At 36.3% G+C, this 18,893-nt stretch overlaps 3 protein-coding genes across 5 annotated transcripts; 2 read left to right on the top strand and 1 right to left on the bottom strand.

The window, feature by feature from the left end:
* The first annotated feature begins 1,076 nt into the window (after positions 1-1,076).
* LOC121798868 (vacuolar protein sorting-associated protein 60.1-like) lies at positions 1,077-4,594 on the top strand. The gene is made up of 7 exons (XM_042198103.1): positions 1,077-1,360; positions 1,847-1,998; positions 2,251-2,344; positions 2,959-3,030; positions 3,119-3,230; positions 3,570-3,730; positions 4,212-4,594. The coding sequence occupies exons 1-7, from the start codon at positions 1,292-1,294 to the stop codon at positions 4,263-4,265; spliced, it is 714 nt and encodes a 237-aa protein (XP_042054037.1). The 5' UTR covers positions 1,077-1,291; the 3' UTR covers positions 4,266-4,594.
* Positions 4,595-4,662: 68 nt separating this feature from the next.
* Positions 4,663-8,727, bottom strand: LOC121798867 (transcription factor RF2b-like). 3 transcript variants are annotated; one of them, XM_042198101.1, is made up of 6 exons: positions 8,662-8,727; positions 8,473-8,560; positions 7,077-7,608; positions 6,101-6,176; positions 5,541-5,667; positions 4,663-5,005 (listed from the first exon to the last, which is right to left on the bottom strand). In XM_042198101.1, the coding sequence occupies exons 3-6, from the start codon at positions 7,586-7,588 to the stop codon at positions 4,866-4,868; spliced, it is 855 nt and encodes a 284-aa protein (XP_042054035.1). In that variant the 5' UTR covers positions 7,589-7,608; positions 8,473-8,560; positions 8,662-8,727; the 3' UTR covers positions 4,663-4,865. The 3 variants fall into 3 exon arrangements, with proteins under 3 accessions (XP_042054035.1, XP_042054036.1, XP_042054034.1); XM_042198102.1 differs by having other exon boundaries at positions 7,077-7,290; positions 7,492-7,608; positions 8,473-8,713; XM_042198100.1 differs by having other exon boundaries at positions 8,473-8,713.
* Positions 8,728-16,626: 7,899 nt separating this feature from the next.
* On the top strand, positions 16,627-17,049 carry LOC121800727. Its single transcript, XM_042200236.1, has one exon. The coding sequence runs from the start codon at positions 16,627-16,629 to the stop codon at positions 17,047-17,049; it is 423 nt and encodes a 140-aa protein (XP_042056170.1).
* The last annotated feature ends 1,844 nt before the right edge of the window (positions 17,050-18,893 follow it).

Below are 18,893 nucleotides of genomic sequence, written 5' to 3'. Positions count from 1 at the left end.
TTAATAACTAAATATCAATTTTGTATGTTAAAAATATTAACACAAAAATATAAATTTATCAATCTTCTTGTATTGATAAACTTATGTATTTGTGTTGATATTTAAAGTTACATATTGTATTGATATAATTATATCTTTGTGTTGATAATTTTAATACACAGAATTAAAAGTTATTAGTTATTACTGTAAATTAGTTAGCACACTAACGCAACTCTATCCATATAATATTAGAATTTGATTTTTATGATATGTATGTTGGGGTAAAACTTTTGGACATTAAGAAATTATTTTAAATGGATTAAATAAAAATAAAATAAGAGAGATGAATAAAATATGAAATGTAAGAGAGAGTAAGTAGGTGATGGAATAAATAAACTAAGAGTGATTAAATGTTTTATTTTTTATTAAAAAAATGAAATGACTTAACTTAGTTAGGATATCTTAAAAATAAATATGACCGAGCTTAGTTGGAATATCTTCTAAAATATAAAATCGAAGAAGATATTGTGAAATTCACAGCACCAATCTTATCAAATCTCCTAACTTTTTCATATATCGATATAAATACAAATCTCTTGAATCTTTTTCATATGTCCTTTTAAATATTTCCTACAAATTAATATTCATATAACAACACAAAATCATAGTTATGTATGCAAATCTCCCAATTCTTTTTTTATATATATTATTTTGCTTTTTAAAATTTTCTCTAAACTAAAGCATGCTCTTCCCCCTTTTCTTATTACAATTTCTTATTTTCTCATTCAAAATTTAATAAAATGTAAGACGAGGCATAATTTAATCGGAAATTGTAATTTTAGCGTTTGTTTTCCTATTAAAAATGTTGTATTGATAATAAAATACAGATAGGCGTGTGTAGAGATAAGACCAACGGCGGGAGTTAACTGTTAATGGGCCAGGCCTTTTAAATAGGCTTCTATAAAAGACGAAGCCCAACAAGAAGTATGGGCCAAGTAAATCAGACTTGTCCAAAATTGATTGAAACACGTTGGGGGACCCACCCACCTTGTGCTGATCACATGCACTGCACGGCCTTCCATGGAGTTTCTCGATAAAATTCCTGTATTCACCTGGAAACTTCGCTGCAAATACGTTGATTTTAAATTTCTCCCTTTTACTTCCTCAACCTTCATTCTTCCTTCCTTCTCAATTTCAACTATATTGTTTGTTGTAAATTTCATCTACACGTCACATACATTTTACTTTTAGATCAATTTTGGAACCCTAAGTCTCATCCTCGCAAATTGCAATCACATAATAAATCAGCACCATGAGGAGGGTGTTTGGAGTGAAGAAGGATAAGGAACCGCCGCCCTCCGTTCAAGATGCATCTGACCGGGTTTGGAATTCTACTGATTCAATATACATTTTGTTTTTGTGTCATTGGATTAGAAATGTTGCATATGCTGGAGAGACAGATATAGATTGTGATTAGGGATGGGAGGGGGTTCAGATGTTAGGTATAGGTGGAATAAACAACTACCACAGGTTTGGGTATCATCCAGGTTTGCAATAGATTGAACTCTGCCTCATTCGGCATAAATAGAAGTGAAATGAGTTATGTTGTTTGCTGATTTGGCATCTCCGATAATCGGTTTTGGTCTGGTTTGTTCCCGTGCCCTTCACTTCCTATAATCTAGATCATCTTTGCTGAATCTCTGAGAATGTGACCACTTGTAGGTTGTTAATACCTTTATGTTCTTCATTTTGTTTTTTTTTTGTTTCTTATATATGTGTATTTTAGAGGCCTCTTGCTGTCCTTGTCACTTTTATGTACATCATTTGAGTTGTTAAACTGGATGCAAAATTTACACTTTTTTTTCAGATAAATAAAAGAGGTGAAAATGTTGATGAAAAGATACAAAAACTTGATGCTGAATTAGTGAGATATAAAGAGCAGATTAAGAAGACGCGACCAGGTCCAGCACAAGAAGCTGTTAAGGCTAGAGCCATGAGGGTTCTCAAGCAAAAAAAGATGTAAGTTGCATCAGTGTTGTGCTTGAATCTTAATTCAAGTTGGTACTGCATGGAAATCTTGGTAAATTTTTATTATGTTTCCCCATGGTGGTGGCCGCATGAGTGGTTTTTTTACGTGCCAACCCTCTGAGTCATGGAGTTCTTTTTTGCATATTAACTTGGGGGGGGGGGGTGTCGAGGTTTTACAAGTTTAGTTTTGATGTATTCAAGGGTTGGAATGTTACCATGAGCATCTTTTCTCAAATTGAGCAGGTATGAAGGTCAGCGTGATATGCTATACAATCAGACATTCAACCTTGATCAAGTTTCATTTGCTGCTGAAGGAATCAAAGATGCTCAACAAACAGTACGTGCTTTAGATGCTGCTTTCTCAGTTTCTTGTCACGAACTCGCCATCTCCTTTTGTTTTGATTATTTGACTGGACATAGATGAGAGCATCTTAGGGGTACCTTGATTTTATATATTGATGATTTCTTGCATGATTGTGGGATTTTTGACTCGTTATTATTTTGTAGGCTGCACTTTGGAGATTCTTGTAAACTAGAAATTTATAATTCTGATAGTGTTTCATATTGTTGTCAAATATGATGTGCACTTTGAGATTTCCACTAACATGCATGTGAATGAGATTTGCTTCTATTTATGTTCATCACAATAAGATTAAATTTAAAATGTGCCTAATTGGTATTGGCCCCATCAAGAAATTTCAAATGTTTTTACACTATGTATATTGTATAATAGGCTAATACAGATGAGATCATGAAACCTAGTGCCTATTTCTGATGTGTGATGTCTTGTGGCTAATTTATGCCCTGATACTTGCGTAGAGCTCTATATGTCGGCTTAAGTTTGATATGCTTCTTCGCTGCCCATCTATTGTACATTTCTATCTGGTTGTCTCATTAAGGAACTGCACATAGATTGAGTTGGCCTGTGTAATTTTTTCACATTCATTGCAGATGTCAGCTTTGAAGTCAGCAAACAAAGATCTCAAGGGAATGATGAAGACTGTGAAAATCCAAGACATAGATGTTTGTTTCTTTAACTCTTGACACTTTTTTGCCTATGTATATATGTTGATGATGATCTTAAATTAATCAGTGGATTTTATGTATACAGAACTTACAAGATGAGATGATGGATCTTATGGATGTGAGCAATGAAATCCAAGAGTCTCTGGGTAGAAGCTATAATGTACCTGATGATATCGATGAGGACGATCTAATGGGTGGTAATAATTAGATTCACTTAAAACCAACTACATTTGTCCAACTTCCTCCTGATATTAAGAGTAAAGAGTTTTTTTTATCACATTTCCTGGTGCTGAGAAATACTGGTAGAAGCCTGCTCCTAGTGTGTATTGTATCACGGAAGCTAATGCATACTTTCTGTTACTAAATAAGTTGTTTACTAGTCAAAATAATGTTTTGCCAGCATAGGAACTAACTTTCTTACTTTTATTCTTGAATGTTCATGCTACACTTTGGTTTGGCTACTATGGAATTTTTTTACTATTTTTTTAGTAGTTCCATATACTACTCTGTTGAGACTCTTTTATCTCATGACACAGAGCTTGATGCGCTCGAAGCAGACATGGGATTTGAAACTGAGAGTGATGGAGTACCTTCTTATCTTCAGCCTGATAAGGATTCTGATCTTGATTCAGAACTGAACTTGCCATCAGCACCAAGTGGGCATGCTGCAAATCCAGCAGGCAGAGCAAATATGCAGGTAATTTACTTCTTCTAGGACATATAGTGTAAAGGCTGTATATAATTTTATATCCTATCTTTTGACTGGAACACTAAAACTTGATCTGTCTTCTTGGCTGTCGTAGTTTCCTTTCTATGAACTGAGTATGTTAACTATTTGATTGAGATGTGTCCCATTTATCTAGTTAGATGAGGAAAGTTAAAAAATTATGTGTTATGTGTGGAAAGTAGGTTTGCAAAATGCTCTTCATGAACAATTGCAGAATCTTGAGCTTGATCGTTTTGTGGGTTTTCACTCCCAATTAGGGCATATTGTATGTTTGTTTGCATATGCAGCTATCTGCATTTAATCTTGCTAATGAAACTGACTGCTCAACCATAGATTAGTATTTTGGACTATGGTGAAAATTACAGCTTCCCCATTGGATTTATTACTATTCATGTATTTGCGGTGCTTGTTCTGGCTAACTATATCTGATAAAATGATTTGATGTTGACAGGGTGAGGATGAACTAGGTTTGCCAGCAGTTCCTCGAGCTACTCTCCGAGGTTAAGAGGGAGTAACGGTGCAATTCATGGACCAAAAGTTTATTGTAAAGAATACACTATTAGTCTGTGGTGTCTTCTTGTATCTCTGACTGGGTAAAAAGTAGTTGAACGTTGGGTGCATATGATGTCGATAGCCATGTGATTCTTTATCCTCCTTGTGGTGCCTGAACCCAAACCCGAACCCAAAGTTGGATTTTTGTATAGATTCTCTTGTTGGTTACGGGCTTCGTTCAACAGTCTACTTGTTTTAATTCTCAAATAGCCCGTAACTATTCCTGTTCCTGTAAGCATGTCTTTGGAAAGTTAAGTGAACACACGATCTATTTACCCGACACCTCCTATTCTTTTAAGGATAGTCAATTTTGAACTTTTTTAGGAAAATAATTTAATAGATTCATCAAATTAAAAGATAACTTATGGATATTATGATGATAAAAGTAAACAATAACTAAAGTGAGAAGGGTACACATATTGAGTCCATTAGAGTCGATATTCTTTGCTAACCATCAAAGCTAGTCCTACCTAAAACCGTAGATGTCATCTCAGCTGCTGCAGAGTTCAAAACCAAACTGGAGAGCTTCGCTCGTGAGGATGTCGTCGTTTCTTTAGTTTAGATTAAGTTTTTGCATATCTAACATGTCCCAGATGGCGCTATCAACTGCGCGTGACCTGCTGTGGAACTTGTTGGTAGCGGTGGAAACGGCCCTCAGCCTCTCTAATTCTATCTTTAGGGTCTCGTATTCATCTGCACAAACCAGAAATACAAAGTTGTTGAGGCAATATATCTAGCTTAGATAAGCTCACAGCCAACGGAAATGAAGATACGAGCATATGTATTTAACTGAAATGATAGCCAAGCACAGCAGGAAACCACACGGCATATATCAACAAAATCTTATTCATTGCATCTTAAACCAAAACTTCCAAACTAGTCCAAGTATTTGGTGTATATCACTAACAAATCTCTTAACCTTGTGGTTTGCAATGAATAAATAGTATATACCTCAAATAAAAACATGACACCACCATTTCCTGCACGCGAATGTGATAATATATCTAATTTAATGCGCTTAAGATTTTCACTGGAGCTTAGAAAAGTAAGAGTCTTAGATCAAATTATGATGATTGGCAAAGCACAGACACATAATAGGTTTTCAGCAGTAATTTGAAGGGTGTAATAGGTGTCTTTTCATCGAAATATAATAGCTGCAACGGAACGAAATACATATTTTATCTAGATATTATGTAAATCTTGGAAATCATTAGTATAATTTACTTACTATCTACGATGAATTTCTTCTGATTCACTCTTAAAAGTTGCTGCTTCAATGAGGCATTCTCCAAGGACAAAACAGCATGCTGCTGGATAAGGGAAGCAACTCTGACAGCCAGCTGGGACCCAATATTCTGAAACATGAATCCGAGATTCAAATCGCAGAAAAAAGAGCAAGAAAATACTTACAAGCCGCTAGAAGTAAAGCTACATATAGACAAATATGGACACATACAGTTATAACAAAATATGCATATAGCCACTGGTAAAAACTACCGGTTTCAAAATATGCATACAGCCATCGGGGAATTACTGGTTATAATACCCCAGCTAGATATCGTGATAGTACTGTTTCAAATTAAGTACCTTTGTAGACATCATAAAGTAAATGTAGTATCACAAGATATACAAAATTATTTGAAATATTTTAACAATTATTTAAAATATGTGTCTCGATTCTATGTCATAAGGTATATGCATTAAGCCAATTAGGCCTCTGTAACAAAACATTGCACATAGATTATTCTATGCTTAGCTAGGAAAAAAATCCTCTTGGTGAGTCCATACCTGAAGAGCATTAGCAGACCCTTCCAGCTCAGAAATATACTGAAGTTTTCGAGCTCTAGACCTCTGCCCAGGGCGACTGCATATAAAATGACAATGTATATCACAAGGAAAAGGCTTGCATATAAAGAAAATGTTCGCACCTTTGATTTTTTTTTTTGTGAAAATTACACCAACACATATTAAATGGAATAAGAGAAGATATAGGAGTAATATTTAACAATAAGATGGAAATTAAAAATAAATGCTAGTACTAGCATACAGAATCTCTATGTAGTTTCAGCAATTTGAACAAAAAACTGGCCATGATAGCCACTCAAGATCTTTCAAGTGATTACACTTACGACCTACTTCACCCCATCCTTGAATTGTTCACCAGATGCAACAGTACATGGAAAAATCCAGATTTTGCTCAATACTACTTCAAAATTATTTCCAATCTCCAAAGTAAAATCAAATACAGTACTATATGTATTCCCCAATAAAATTATTGCCAAAGATTTCCGAATGTAACAACAGACGTTCAATGATTTTCTTGACTTGGTTGGTTAGACCCCCCCCCCCACCCCAACCGCTAGACTTGGTCTAAACCACTGTAAAAAGGATTATTTGATACTACATTAAATACTTGATACTTGATACTTGATAAAGCAGTAACAGCCATAATTATGAGACCTTTGGTAAAGTTGTTATCCTTTCTAGAAATACAAGGTATTTCAACTTTCATGATGCTGGCAAAAGTTGCAGCAAATATACGAATAAGTTTAATTATAGTGTGAAAAAAATAAAAAAACTTTGACATCTTCAAATTAATAAATCTACGAAATAATGTTAAATCTAGCCGTTATTAGTAACTATATCGAAACAGTTATAATACATTAAGCAACAAATAAGACAAACAGTTATAATACGTTAAGCAACAAATAAGACAAAAGAAATTACGTTTAAAAAAATGTTTGAAAGTAGGGTCTACTACCACCTCATTTGTTTCATTTCGGAACTGATCTCATCAGCTGAAGCACGTGCATCTCTATATGAGTTCGACTGCACTCCAGAGACAGAATTATATCCATCAAAATGCTGCAGAGAATTTTGCACAGCATATTCGGAAAGTGTTGATGCGATCTCATTTTCAGGGAAGCCTAACATGTTTCTCTTCCGAGGTGAATTAGGGCCGTACGTGCAAGACGAACCTAATTCATCATTAGGTCCATCAGACTCCTCCGTAATTTCCTTCTCATTAAGTTGATCTAGATCTGGTAATGAACTATCAGTGTTCAAATCTAAATCTAAATCACTTATCAGGTCGTTCAGCCAAGGTGGTTGATCCTCGAGTATAAGGCTCTCGGAGGTGGTTTTGTACTGTTCGTTTTGCTTGGAATGAAACTCAATACCTTTTCCCGAGAACAGGGAAACGGATGCATTAACTTCGGGTGCTACAGTTTTCTTCTGGAGAGGGCAGCGAGGAGGGAGCTGAGTGTGCCTTGACATAACGGCGTTGTGTTTATTTTCTGCACATCATGATTTATATCCTAAAGTGAGTTTCTCTAGCCCTAAAACATCAAGAACATGATAAACATTGTATAGACAGTAGACAGCATGTGATTGATATTAGCCAATTGTGTAAACAGAAAAGTTAAGCAGACTAAAGACACAAGATGGCATTGAGCAAAAGATAGATCAGGATCTTCTAACATCGGAAAACTATAGTCTTCGTGAACTTTCAGTCAAGGACTATATATAGAGAGGCATGCAAGAAACACAAAATTAAGGTCTTTTCCTTAATGAAACACGTGTAAGAAAGAAACTACTAACGACACGGCGAGCGCCTAACTGAATAAGGTATATTCTGAATTATGAAGTAAAACCGCCACAAATGGAAAATAAATCAACTAATCAAGTAGTAGATCATCTTCATAAACAATTAAACAGTCATTCAGTTCCATAATCTCACTAGGGATATGTGAGATAAAACATGGAACAGAGTAGGAATCTTGATTAATCTGTACTTGTAATTTTTTTTATCAACAATCAATCCATCCCCACAATTTCTTCTTGTCAACATTTTGAATTTCAGATCAGGAATTACCCCAAAGATGGCATCAATCGATTAAAACTCAACAAATCCATAACACCAAAAGACTACAACTTAACTTAAGTACAGATTTTAAACATATTTCTCCTCAAATAAACGTCACTTTTCAACATAATTGAAATACAGCACAAGTAACAAAATTCATTACAGAACAAAAATTTTAAAATACGGAAGCAATGAAACAGGAGCACAAAATATAGAAAGAAACCTCAATGCAGCATTTCGACGGTAATGCATATATTCACATAAACTACTAAACAAAAGGCGAAATCTTGCGCACCTTTTATCAATTTCCAGGCTTTAGAAAACTTGTTGATCACAAGAAAGGAAAATAACGTGTTCTTGGAGTGGTGCAGTCAGTAGCTTATCTGCAGAAAGATTGAGTAAATTTTGACACAATTAAGAAAATTTGCGATTAAGCTAGCAAGATTAAAAAGCGGCATTATTATAGAGAAGCGACGTAATGTACGGAGAAGGAGGGTTTGGGGTTGTGAACAGCTCATATTTATACATATTCTTGAGTGTCACCATCGCTCAATTTTTGAAACACAATAGGCGACTATTTATTTAACGTAACCGATTGAAATGGGAGATTTACTATTAACTTGGAGCTGAAATCTAACGAATTTCCTTTTTCCTTAATCGCAGCAAATGTCCTTAATTAATTACATCGTGCATTAGTAGTATTGCATTCGAGTTTAGGTTAATTTTAATTCAATTATTTCTTCGTAAGATTGGTTTTGTGTGTTAGAAAAACTGGGGTGGTTAAAGACTAATATGTACTGAGTTTAGATTAATTAACACAAATAGTCAGTTTTGTCATTAAAAGTTGCAAATACTTTTCTGAAGAGAGACAATCGAATTTAGTGATTTGAAAGAAAAAACATGGCTCTTTTAAAAAATTAATTATTAATTTTGTGTCCAAAAATTTATTTTAATAAACTTTGTTATTAGAAACAATCAATCTTAACTCGTATCAAACTATTTTTTTAGGTTGTCCTCTAGCGTCAAACTTAACCATCGATAGGTTTTACAATTTATGAGTTAAGTTATTATTGTTATATGTGTCTAACACGATAATAAAATTACTTAAGTAGATCACTCATACACCAGAAAGGTGTTTGACCACTTGCGGGCGGAAAGGGTTGCGGCGGGGAGATCGGGCCGCATGCCGCGCTCGTTCTGTACATGTGATTGTCGTGTTGGCACCTCTCTCGATCAATGAGAGTGCACACACCTCACCCTACATTATTTTTTTTAAACAAGCTTGGACCCTCATTTCACTAACTTTTTCAACTCACTTTTCTTCACATTTCTTAAAACTCATGTTCAGTCAAGCTTGGACAATATTGCATGGACGGAAGGAATAATATTGACCAAAGTCACCCGAACGTGTCAAGGTTTCTGGAATCCTCACATTTTTAAGTTTATCACCGCCCGGGTGTCATGTGCCCACAGTGACCCGCCTCAATGGAATTTTCTAGACAACGAAGTGTTCGTAAAATAGTCTTATTCTACCAAACTCAAGTTATGGTGTGCAAGGTACCACACGAAACACTTTTGAAGGCAAAGAGAATGACAATCTTGAAGTAACATATGGAGATCATCTAACTAGGCTTGTTACTGTTAACATTCGGACTCCTTTCCTTAAAAATAGAGAATTTGGGAACAACATACATTTAAATACGAAATTAGTAAACATAGAGAGAGTTAGAAAAAATTATTAAAATAATGTTAGTGAAAAATGGACTCATTTTATTAGATTTTTTTTTACTGAAAATGAAAGTTGACTAATTTGAGGGAACGAAAATAATACAATGCATACAGCATATCATATAGGAGTAGTATACTATATGAAGAATACGATTAGTTTGCATCTAATAGAGATTTTGGAAAACATGAGAATTTAACATTTTAATCTTCTTGTTGGTTTAACCTCGCTAGCGTCTCGGGATTACATCGCAAAAATTTAATTTTGTCACTCAAAATTATAGTAGTAGTATGATCTTCTTTGTCTTGTGTCTACTATCAAAACTTTATTTTTACTCGTGTGATAATCAAATTAATTTATCTTTATCAACTTAGTGTTTATATTTAAATTTTGGGTGAAGTACACTTTAGGTCCAAAAAATTCAATGTTCAACATTAACATTCAAGAAACCAACAAATACAGTGTTCATCGTAGAGTTCAAATTCCTACATGATTATTAACGTCAATCATCGAAGTCAAATGCTTGAATGCTGCACTTATTTTTGCAAAGTTTACGATCTTAAATAAGATGCTCAGTATAATTTCGTTTTGAGCTGTCACCATTAAAATCTTTTATGATACCAAATTGTACGGCCTTTTAAGGACTGAAATATTCAGTTCAAATTCACTCTTACCGCATCCGCAATGGCGCCCGTCCCGGCAGACGTTCCACCGACGTGCCGGATGTCCGCGCGGGACGTCCGCCATTGTGCAAGGGTGATGCGGATACGGACGTCCGCTGCGGACACCGGAGTTCCGTGGCATTCCCAGGACGTCCGTCGCGACGACCTTGCGGACGTCCGCCATTCCGTTGACCCCACGGACATCCGCACGGACGTCCCAATTATTTGATTTTTTTTCGAAAACTCTATAAATACAGCCTGAAACGAAACATCGCGTCTCTTCATGAAACATTGCGTCTCTTCCATTTCTTAACTGAATTTAACAGTTTTTTAAGGAGTTTCGAAAATTGCAAATCAGTCCTTCGACTATCAGCTCAACCCCAGCCAGGGGCTGCCGCCCCTTGGACCCCGCAACTCGGGGGCGCTGCCCCCAAACCCCCGTCTAATCACAGTGAAATCAAACAAGCGTGCACTCCGCACTTTCAAACTTATATGGTGTCTCATTATGATAATATTGATCAATCAAGTTAATCCAACTACACTAAAATAACCAACAGTATCTCTCTCTCTAAATACTTTTCTTTCGAAGATAAATACTTTTAATAATTATGTATGTTTTTTTTTTAAATAAAGTGGTTGCAATTTCTCCATTTTTGTGTCGAAATTTTAATTCCGAAAATTGTTTAATTTGGTGAATTTGTGAATTTTTATTATTGTGGGAAGTCCGTCGGGATGTCCTTGGAGATGTCCGCCACTGTGCAGTGGGAAGTCCTTATGACATGACAGTGCAATGGGAAGTCCTTATAACGTGACAGGAGGTGTTTTTGGGATGTCCACGGGACATCCGCACCACTGGCGGATGCCCTTAGTTTTCATTTATGCCCCATTTGGTAGCTATGTTACGATTAGATAAGAGGATTAATCCGATTTATTTGTGCATTTGGTAGCTATGTTAATAAACTTAATAGCCCGTGTTCTGTATTCGACCCGCACAAAGCCCATTAAAAAATCTATGTTTCAGTCACATATATAACCACCCATTTTGGCATGTTACATATCAAGGATACCTAGTTAATTTTGCAAAATACATTTTTACCCATAATTTAAAATTTTCTAGCCCTATCCAAAACTCCATTTCTCTCATTCTGCCTCCCTCCCTCCATTCTTTCCGGCGACTCAAACATCCGGCGACTCTATTTCTTCCGGCGACTCCATTTCTTCCGCGACTCTATTTATGATTCAAGGTGAAAATTCGAAAAAAAATAAAACCTCATATATTTTTCAACAAAACTAAGCCATAAAACCAATGGCGGACATAACAATTTTAGATTTTCTTATATAGAACATATTTATACTCGGTTTACTTAAATTCGACCTAGCCCAATTGGTTAAAATGTTGCTCTTCTATCTCCAAGATCAGGAGTTCAACTCTAGCGCCGAGTTTCAATATTGTCACTTCTTTATGTTTGCTTTTAATAGATTTTCAATTTTGTATTCTGATTTTCACATAGAAGCAGTTTTTTCTCATTTTTTGTTATAGGTTTATATTTGTGCTTTTTCTAGACTTTAATTATTGAGCCTCATAAAAATATACTCCCTCAATTCCATATTAATTGAGGGATTTTTCTATTTTAAGAGTTCCAAAATAATTAAGTCATTTTTATTTTTAGCAAAAAATTTCCATTTTTCTTACTTTATTTTTTTTCTTCTCTCTTACTTTATTCACCATTCACTTAACACACTATTCTTAGAGCATCAGCAATGGCGGACGTCCTGCAGATCCGCGGCTTTCCGACGACATCCGTCGGGACGTCCGCCATTGCGGTGTCCCGACGGACGTCCCGATTTTTTAATTTTTTTTAAAAACTCTATATATACGGCTCGTTGAACTTCATTTCATTCGAACCACTTGTTTTAACGAGTTTCTCTCTCTCTACATTTATTTTAGTATATCCAAAATGGCTAGTGGTAGTGGTAGTGGTGGGGGTGCTGATGACTTATGCGGGCGAATTAACGAAGAGGTGCGGGCCGTTACATCCAGGAAGATAAATCGCTTGATAGAAGCGGCCTTGCAGCAGCAACAGCAGCCGGTGGTACCTCGACCCATCCATCATTGAGCTATAGTAACTCGGGACCACATCATTGCACACCGTCGGTTGTAGGAGGACTACTTCGCTCCGGAGCCGCGGTTTGGGGAAAACATGTTCCGGTGACGTTTTAGGATGCGACGTCCGCTATTTTTACGTATTGTGGGCGCTTTAGAGCGTCGATACGAGTATTTCAGGATGAGGGAGGATGCGGTTGGTAAACCCGGCCACACGCCCATACAGAAGTGCACTGCCTCAATCAGGCAGCTGGCATACTGAAGTGCGGCCGACATGTTTGATGAGTACCTCCATATCGGTGACACGACTGCCCGCGATTGCCTGGAGTATTTTTGTGAGGGCGTTAGGGAGATATTCGAGGATGAGTATCTTCGGAAGCCTACCCACGAAGACTGCACGGGAGTCAGCACGGGTTTCCAGGAATGTTGGGCAGCATAGATTGCATGTATTGGAAGTGGAAGAACTGTCCCACCGCCTGGAAAGGGGTGTACACTACTGGCTTCAAAAGCAAGAATCCCACGATTGTCCTTGAAGCGGTAGCTGACTACCGGCGGTGAATTTGGCATGCGTATTTTGGAGTAGTCGAGTCGAACAACGACATCAACGTCCTCCAGTCGTCGCCCCTTTTCAACGAGCAGTGCATGAGCGTTGGTCCGGCCGTCAGTTTCGTCGCCAACGGCAACCAGCACAATATGGGCTATTATTTGGCGGATGGGATATACCCTATGTTGCCCGTCTTTGTGACGATCAGATGCGCAACAGACGAAAAGAAGATCTATTTTGCGGGTCGTCAGGAGGCAGCGTGCAAGGATGTGGAGCAGGCATTTGGTGTGTTCCAGGCTCGATGGGCGGTAGTGAAGGGTCCATCACGGATGTGGTATATTGACAGCATCGCTGATGTCATGTACGCATGTATTATCATGCACAACATGATTGTCGAAGATGAAGGTCTAGCACTGACTGATTGGCCAGTGATGATGTTGATGCTGCCGGTCCAAGCCACGGCGTGGCCACCGCCAATGTACGTAAGGGGATACTCCATGAAGAGGCCAATCGGGTCCGTGCATTTGCCGACATGTGCCAACGACAAGCCCATATTCGACTCTAGAATGATATAATTGAAGAGCTATGGACGCGGAGGGGTGCACGTTGATATTTTTAATGTAATTTGTTTAATTTTTTTTATTTGAACTGCACTTTTTTTATTTTTTTAATTTAATGAAATTATCATTGCACTTTCTCCGTCTGTATTCGTATCGAAATTTTAACTCCGTAAATTGTTTAATTTGGTGAATTTGTGAATTTTATTATTGTGGATGTCCATCGGGATGTCCTTGGGGATGTCCGCCATTGTGCAGTGTGATGTCCTTATGACGTGGCAGTGCTGTGGGAAGTCCTTATGACGTGGCAGAAGGTTTTTTTGGGAAGCCCGTCGGGATGTCTGCCGGGACATCCATCCCACTGTGGATGCTCTTAATCTCCGTGTCAAAAAGAAGTGTCTCAATTAGCAAGGAACGGAGATATTATACTATCATAGTATCATATTAGTAAATTTAATTTTAAAGTTATGTTTTTATTTTAAAAAATTATTCTTCAATACTCCCTCCGTCCCAAAGTAGATGTCACACTTAGGAATTGACACGAGATTTTAGGAGATGTTATTTTGTGTATTAGATGGAGAGCGAAAATTATATATTTATATTAATGTGAGAAAGTTTTTTCTAAAAAAGAAAATGTGACATCTTTTGTGAGACAAACTAAAAAGGAAAGTGTTGAATAAAAAAAAACTAAAAAGGAAAGTGTGACATATACTATGGACGGAGGGAGTATTATTTAGACTCATAAAAATATAGTATGTATTATATTGTTCGTATCGGGATTGTTCCCGCCAATATTGACACTAAAAATATGAAACAATTGTTAACAGGAGTTTGGACCCCCAGTATAAAAATCCTGCGTCCGCTACTGCATAAAACTTACAATCAAAGGGAAGCTCCTGCAATTAGATGAGATGAGGCAAGCAGAAGTAAACCCAAAATGCACAAGCACTCAAAGTCCTCATATAAAAAACAGGAACTCCAGCTTCCTCCGCAGTTTCAAGCACGAAGCTCAAGATCCCATTGCTGATCACACAATCGATAGGATCTTCATCATCGGCGAGGAGCTCTCTGAGAGAGGGTTGTGCTGTTGAACTGAGCGAATCGAGCCAGTCCTTGACGTCAAAGGAGCCGGGGCAACAAAAGGATTATTAAGTAATTAAATAAAATTAACGAGGATAATTTTGACAATGATAATTTTAATCCTTATTTGTAACTTGTTGAACCAAACACTTAAATAAGATAACTCACAATTATCTTAATCTACCAAACACACAATATATTTCTTAACTAATTAAAACTATGATAAGTATCATGAATTCTATCATGGCTAGTCGAAACATGACATAGCTACCAAACGGGCCTTTATAATTTCAATTCGGATAAGAAAACTAAAGTATGCCCCATTAATAGTGCAGCAAAAGCGCCATCGGTTTTGTCGATTTCTGGGTTAGGTGTACCAGTTTTATCGTATCTCCGTTTATACTTTATAGGATGCAAGTTGCAAAAAATAATAAAATACTAGTAGTAATGATATTTATTGCTACGATTGGTCTATTTAAGAATTCTATTTTAATGACACTAGTTGTTGGATCAACTTGTTGAAATTATTGGTCATGTAACAAACTTGATAGTGGATTGCTCACATATGTCCGGATATTATTTCTATTTTTTATGATTATACATTCAAGTCGAATGCATAAATTTATCTTCAATGAATTTTAAGATAGTATTCTATAATTTTAATTCGGAATTTTAAGATAGTATTCTACAATTTTAATTCGGAATTTTAAGATAGTAATTATCACATATTTTATTGGTTGATGTACGTGAAGTTTAATTGTGCTGAGGTTCATATAAAATATTGAAAATTTAATGATAGAGTATTATACAAATAATTTTTTTTAGGAATTAAGCCAAATGTAGTTCTATCCCGGTATACACTCCACCCAATCTGATTACATTTGATTTCTACTCCGGTTTATAGTGGATTGTCATTTACACAATAACTTTTCATTTTCATTTTCCTCTTTTTTTGGATTGAAAGATGAAGAATTTAAGAATGTCAGGAAAAACAAAAAAGTAACGGAACTACAATACTCGTGAATTTCTTAGTAGTAGATCAAGACATTAACGTAACTTATGATTTTTTGTAAAAATAATGTCTACTAATTTGATAATTTACGTTTAAGACGAGGTAGTGGAGTAGTAGTTTATAAGCTTCAAAAGTGTTGAATGAGTATAGAGGCTTAGAGCATCCGCAGCGGCGTCTCGCTGCGAGCTCGGTCTCGTTCCGGCGAGATGAGCCCGCAACGAGACGCCGATGCAGGTGCTCCGTCTCGTCGCTTAGCTCGGGATAAGGGGTGGGACGCGGGCTTTCTCGCCACGAGCGTCAGCCACGTGGCGAGCAGCGGTTGGGGCGTGACGCCTACTCGTCGGTTGTGCGAGTGGGCGTCGATTTTAGGCTATTTTTTAATTATTTAAAAAAATCTGAATAATAAAAAAAATTGACCTTTTTTGGCCTTTTTTTTACAGTTTTTTTTCCCACATTCATCTATAAATAACACTACACACACAACCCCCCATTATTTTTTCCACACACAAACACTACACTCCCACAAACACTTTATCATATCTCTTTCCACTCCAATTTCTGCAAAAATGTCCGGTGAAGGAAACTTCGGCAGCGAGGGCGGCGGCTACGACTTGAACTCGTTTGTCGACTGGGGGAGCATGTACAATGTTTTAGGTGCTTCCGGTTCCGGTTCATCGCCGGGCACCCAAGGCTCGTCCACACCGGCGTACCAAACACCATCTTTTCCAGTTGATACATACTATCGTCCCCCCGGTCCGAGGAACATGCAAACACAGGGATTATCCCAAATTAGGGAGGATGTTCAGGAAGAACACACTCCGGAGGCGGTGGAGGACCGTGAGGACGGCGGCTGTCATCCATACACACAAGCGGAGACGACGACTCTGTTCGACGCTTGGATCAACACGTCTCCCATCCTCGGAAATCAACAAACCCGTAAGTGTTTTTGGGATAAGGTCACCAATGTAAACAACGCAAAAAAGCCGACGGAGGCCTTCAGCCGCAACCTGAAGATGCTTCCCGCTCATTTTGAGCGAGCCGACAGAGATGTCAAAATATTTTGTGGAATCTACAGGAGGGAAGCGGAGCAATACCAAAGCGGAGCTAGTGGATCCGACATGTTGAGAGCGGCTTTGCGAGTCTTCAAATCCGACACCGGCAAAGATTTCAAATTTCCCGATGTTTAGGAGGCGGTCAAACATCTTGATAGGTGGGCTGGCGGTATCGATTCCAGCACGAGCTCAAGCTCGAAACGCACGAAGCATACGGCTGGTGGCCAATACTCGCCTAGTGATGGCGGGGAAGGCAACACCTCACAAGAGGTTGAGTTCCCGACATCCGATGCAGGGGGCTCCTCTGGTACATGACGTTGGCCGCAAGGGAACAAGGCGGCTAGGGGGAGGGGCCGAGTTTTAATTTCTAGTATTTTAAATTATGTCCTTTTATTTATTTTTTAGATTTTAATTATGTATTTTTTTATGTTTTTAGGATTTTAAATTATAATTTTCTTTTATATAATGGAGTGTGTTTTTATTAATTGAATTTGTTGGAAATAAAAATAAAAAATGAAATTGAATGAATAGTTAAGAGATGAGATGGTTAAGAGATGTAAGGATGCAAGTGTTGTCTCTTAGTTAAGAGATGGGGTAAAAAGTGCAATAGAGCCTATGAATAGTTAAGGGATGAGACGATTAAGAGACGGTACTGAGACATGGATGTGGATGGCCTTATAAAAACTTGTACATAAGTTTCCTGATCAAACCAATTTCCGAAAAATCTATTTATAGCGTGTATGATGAAAATGAGCTTATGCCTTATGGTGTATAACTTCTTACGGGAAGTGATACCATCTATATAAAATGTAAGAATTGAGACGATAATAATGTTTATTGCTTGTTGTTTTTCTTGTATCATCGCCATTAAATAATAATAATAATAATAATAATAATAATAATAATAATAATAATAATAATAATAATAATAATAATAATAATAATAATAATAATAATAATAATAATAATAATAATAATAATAATAATAATAATAATAATAATAATAATAATAATAATAATAATAATAATAATAATAATAATAATAATAATAATAATAAACAAATCTCTGTAGTAATACTTATAACTTGATCGATACTGTTCGAGTTATCCAGCAATAGTTCAGAATTTACCTATTAGAATAGAAAGCTTTTTGTGTATATTAATTAGCTTTTTTTAGATTTTTTGGGTCAGTTCTATACTTCTATTTGGTCAAAAAATCGAATCAAATATTCACACTTAACTGGCAAGTGGTTTTGTTTAGAAAACATGATTGAATGTGTTTATATAGTTGCCAATACTCAATGGGCCAAAAGACTACATTAATTTGGTAAACTCATTTGGGCTGAATGATCGTAACTATAGATTCATTTTTAAAACTATTTATAAGTGTTACTAAATAATTCTATTCGAATGTTTAGGTTTTTTTTAATTTTTTTTTTAAAAACTAATTTTGCAAATTCTAATCAACAATTATTATGATTTGTTATTCGGTGATCGTAGTAACTAGTAATATAGTTTTAAATCCAAGAATATATATTATTCCATCCGTTTCTTTAAAATATAAACTTTCGAAATGACACATGTTTTAATACAAAATTGAGAAAGTAAAAGAGAGATGGAAAGAAAAAGTGTTAGTGGAAAATGTTTCTTAAATGGCACAAGTTTCTCCGCAAAGAGAGAAAGAAATTTCTTAAAAGAAAGTTTCTATATTTAGGAAAATAGACTAAAATGGAAAGAATTTATATTTATAGAATACGCATGGATTATTAATCATCAATTATAAATGTGTTTATTTAATCTTAAAATTATAAATGCAATAGTGATTTATTATGTGACGCATAAAATTGTAAGCGGTTTCTTTAGGGACAAATTAAGAATGAATCACCCTACATGAAAAGAATTAAGACATTGCCACGTATCCGTATCTAATCAAGGATTACACTCCAAAATTTTATTTTGGGAAAGATCTATTTTAGTAG

This window comes from Salvia splendens, chromosome 4 (genome assembly GCF_004379255.2).
Source record: "Salvia splendens isolate huo1 chromosome 4, SspV2, whole genome shotgun sequence".
In the NCBI taxonomy this organism is placed as follows: Eukaryota; Viridiplantae; Streptophyta; class Magnoliopsida; order Lamiales; family Lamiaceae; genus Salvia; species Salvia splendens.
Note: the sequence above shows the minus strand (reverse complement) of the source record. Positions and strands in the feature narration are given on the sequence as shown.